General features: G+C 46.3%; 1 protein-coding gene across 1 annotated transcript in view; it reads right to left on the bottom strand.

Moving 5' to 3' along the window:
* Positions 1 to 4,340, bottom strand: part of LOC110326664 (acyl-CoA desaturase 3) — a 34,260-nt gene that overhangs the window by 19,127 nt on the left and 10,793 nt on the right. Inside the window, exon 2 of the mRNA XM_021205259.1 lies at positions 335 to 617. Within this exon, the coding sequence (XP_021060918.1) occupies positions 335 to 617 (283 nt within the window). The remainder of the gene's footprint in view (positions 1 to 334; positions 618 to 4,340) is intronic.

Raw genomic sequence — 4,340 nt, 5'->3', positions numbered from 1 at the left:
ACACACACACACAGAGAGAGAGAGAGAGAGAGAGAGAGAGAAACAGAGAGAAACAGAGAGAAACAGAGACAGGGAGAGAGAAACTGGGAGACAGAAAGAAAGAGACAGACAGAGAGAGAGAGAGAGACAGAGAGAGACAAAGAGAGAGAGGAAGAAAACAAAACAGACACTCTTGCTACCCAATCCAACCAGGCTGTGTTCAGTTAGTTTATCAAGAAAAGGTTAGGGAAACCTGTATACAGAGGGGCCACTGCCCATTGCAAGAATGCCCTTCTTTAAAGAGGGAGGAGAAACTGGAGACACTCACTGACCCAGAACAAAGAAAGGTGCTTACCGAAGAGGCAGGTGTAGACCTTGCAGGAGGGAACCAGTATGATCCCGTACAGGGCTCCCACATGCAGCAGAGCCATGAGGATGATGTTCCTCCAGACATACTCCAGCTTGGGCGGGGGCCCCTCCTCATCCTGATAGGTGGGGTCGTATATGTCTTCTTTCATTTCAGGACGGATGTCTTCTTCCAGGTAGAGGGGCATCGTCTTCACCTTCTCTCGTCCATTCTGCAGGCTTCCGGAGGGAGGTGCTGTGATGGTGGTGGTGGTTGTGTACGAAGGCATCATCTATGAGGACAAGGAAGGAGACTTAGGAGAGCAGACTCCAGAAGGCACTTCCCTCTGGCATACAGCACTAGGGTGCATTAGCGGTCCAGTCCCTCCTCCAGGGTCTGCCTTAATTAAGGCTTGGTGGAGGAGGAAGTGAGCAGAAACTGTGTAGACTGGTTGTCAAAAGTCTGGAGGTGAAAGGGTGAACCCCTTACATCACTGGCAAGCCAAAGAAAGCCTCACATGTACACATAAAGGTATATACAGAACCTGGTTATTCTTCAAAGCTTGTGAAACAAAAATTTGGAATTCAAGTGTCCAAAATGCCACCCATATCTCTACCAATTGATGGCAGTACAAGTTAGAAATAGTGATCCAGGAGTTTTCAGCAGTCTCTCCCTCACTTACAGGACACCTACAGGTCCTGGGAGCATCAACCCAAGATTCCAGTGCCCTAAAGGGAAAATCATTTTGAACTGAATTCCTATACTAGTTCCCAAAAGAGCAGACCAATCCAAAGTGAGGCTGTAACCAGAATTGTCAGGGTCAAACCCAATGCTTGAGCAGCCTCCAGCAAGCTGGGCTAGGTCATCCATCATCTGTCTCCAGCATCCCAATTAAAGAGGCCACAGTGAAGAGCATGAGACAGGAGATTTATTTCATGTGGCAATATTGTTACTATGGAAATTGAGGTGCCCTTTTTGGGGTTTAGTATGGCTAATGAAAGAACTTAAAAGTAGCCATAAAAGGAATCTTAAGGGTCATTTTATTATTGGATTTTGAAAGAAAACCAGCAAAGCAGGTAGGCTGTAAATCTCGGCAGCTACCAGGAGGAGGAAGATGGAGATGATGGGAGAGAAGGCCCCAAGTTAGGGTCCAAGAATACAGGCATGTTCAGCAATACGGTTGGCAAGCCTGCCTGGACTGAGGCAGTGGTGTTCAGTGCTGCAGAAGACAAGGGAAAAACCTAAGCTGTATGGGAAAACTTGTTTAGGTTTTGGTTGCTAACCAAAAAAAGAGAAAGAAAGAAACAAAGTTACTCTTTTTGAGATAGAACTCAGAAAAAACAAAAACCAGGAAAGTATGAGTGTTGCATTGAAGAAGTTCTGTAAGCAGCTGTGCTTCAAGGACCGCCGAGAGGCGTAAGTGTAGTGTCACATTAAGAGATATATTCTTCGGGACTAGGCTCTTTAACTCTGTATTTTGATGGGTTGTAGTTTTCTGTAAGGGACTTTATCTGTAGCAAAAAGGAAATTTCCTTGATGGGGGCTGGTGGTGGGGGCCACTTATATCTGGGTACAAAGGCCGATATTTAGAATGTAGTTAGGAAGTATATTTGTTTAGTGGAGTGCTAGTTGTAGGTTCTCACTGGTCCTGGGTAGTTAGCCATCTGAGTTGCAATAGCAGGCATTATTTTCCTCTTCTTGAGCTGTTGGTTACTACCAAGGTGTGTGCACCCCTACTGTGTTCTTAGGGTTCTCATGCTATGCTGGTCATTGTTGTGGCTCCTAGGTGTCATGGTTGGACAGGACCGTTGGTTATTTCCGTCCTTTGGAAGCTTCCATGGTGACATTTAGTACCATGGAAACCAATCCTCAAGGAAGAGGCTTTTGGGTCAATTCCAACTCAGAGGTCTCAGCCCTGTGTCTGAAGCACATGGTATCTTTAGTAGTAGACACTTGCCTTCCACCCCTGGGAGACATTCAAGGGCAGCAGCAATAGTCTATAACGTTGTAAGAGTCTTTTGAGCAACTCTGACTAACAACAGAACCTTTTGGATGAAATGTTTTAGAGTTTTGTTTTAGACCACAATCACACAATCTTCCTATACACAAATGTCAAGTATCCTGAGAAAGGAATCAGACAAACACTACCGTCCACAACAACCTCTCAAGAGGGAGTAAAAGACAAGTACAACGAACATCTTAAATCATTGAAAAAAAAGAAATTAGAGAAGATATCAGGGAGATGTAAAGACCCCCTGTGCTCATGGATTGGTAAGATTAATACTGTGAAAATGGCCATCCAACCAAGAGCAATCTATGAATTCCATGCAATCTCCATCAAAATTCCAAAGCAGTTCTTCACAGAAACCAGAAAAGTGATCTTACATTTATATGGAAACAGAGAAAGGAGGAGGGGGAGGAAGAAAGGTCAAGGGGGAGGAAGAGGAGGAAGAAGAGGAAGAGGAGGAGGAGGGAGAGAAGGAGGAGGAGGAGGAGGAGGAGGAGAAGGAGGAGGAGGAGGAGGAGGAAGAGAGTCCTAGACAACAACAGAACATAAACAAAACAAAATAACAAACAAAATCTGCTGGAGGAATCACCATCCCAGATTTCAAGCTAGACTACAGAGCTATAGTAGTAAGAGGAACACGACACTGGCGTGAAAATAGACACACTGACAAATGGAATAAATTTGAGCATCTACGTATAAGTCTAAAACCCTAAATCCACTAATTTTTGACAAAGAGGCCAACAATACACATTTGAGAAAAGACGCCATTGTCAACAAATGGTGCTTGGTCAAACTGGATAGCTACATGGAGAAAAAATAAATGAAACAAAATGCATATCTCTCACCCTACACAAAACTCAACTCTGAATGGATCATGGACTACAACCTATGAACTGATATCCTGAAACTGACAGAGATGAGGAAACTCGGAACATAGTTGAACTTGGCACAGGAAAGGACTGTCTGGGTGAGCCCTCAGGAGTGCAGACATGGGAAATGGGACATCATGAGACTGAAAACTTCTGTACATCAATGGACACCGTCTTCAAGTAAATAGGCAGTCTAGAGTCTGGGAAAAAATTATTACCAGCTACACATCTGACAGAGGGTTAGTCTCTAGAATATATAAAGAATTTGTACTGGCTAGTTTTGTGTCAACTTGACACAGGTTGGAGTTATCACAGAGAAAGGAGCTTCAGTTGGGGAAATGCCTCCACAAGATCCAGCTGTGGGGCATTTTCTCAATTAATGATCAAGGGGGGAGGGCCCCTTGTGGGTGGGACCATCCCTGGACTGGTAGTCTTGGTTTCTATAAGAAAGCAAGCTGAGAGCTGGTAAGGGAGCCATCTTTACTCCAGTGCGCATAGGCCCCGGTCATTGCCGGGGAGAGGGCAGACTGCAGAAGGGACACAGCATCTGGGACAGACTCCATTTCTGGCTCCAGACATCCAGGCACAATCCCCAATAGAGGAGAGGTGTCCGCCCGGGAACGCTCTCACTGCCTGAGCTGGTAAGGGAGCCATCTTTGCTCTGGTTTGCCCAGGCTCCAGTCTGCACTGGTGAGAGTGTGGACTACAGAAAGCTACACAGCTTTGAGATAGACAGAAGCAATCTAGCTTCTGGGACAGACCCTGTTTCGGGCTCCAGACATCTGGGCACCTTTCCCACCAGAGGAAAGGTGGCCACCCGGAAGGGCTCTGTCTGCCAGAGCAGGTGAGAGAGGCATTGTGTCCAGGGTCCCTTAGAGTCTAGTCTGTGCAGGTGAGTGTGCAAACTGCAGAGGTGACGCATCTTCTGGAATAGGCCCCGTTTTGGGCCTACATCTTCAGCCAGGAGGCAGATCTGAACGCCAGGCCTCTGCACCTTCCCTGCAAGAGGAGAGCTTGCCTGTGGAGAGTACTCTGACCACTGAGACTCAGGAGAGAGCTGGACTCCCAGGACTGCTGACAGAGGCTAACAGAATCACAGGAGGAACAAGCTCCAACCAGAGACAACAGTAACAACTAA

This window comes from Mus pahari, chromosome 1 (assembly GCF_900095145.1).
Source record: "Mus pahari chromosome 1, PAHARI_EIJ_v1.1, whole genome shotgun sequence".
In the NCBI taxonomy this organism is placed as follows: Eukaryota; Metazoa; Chordata; class Mammalia; order Rodentia; family Muridae; genus Mus; species Mus pahari.
This window is presented reverse-complemented; position numbering and strand designations above follow the sequence as displayed.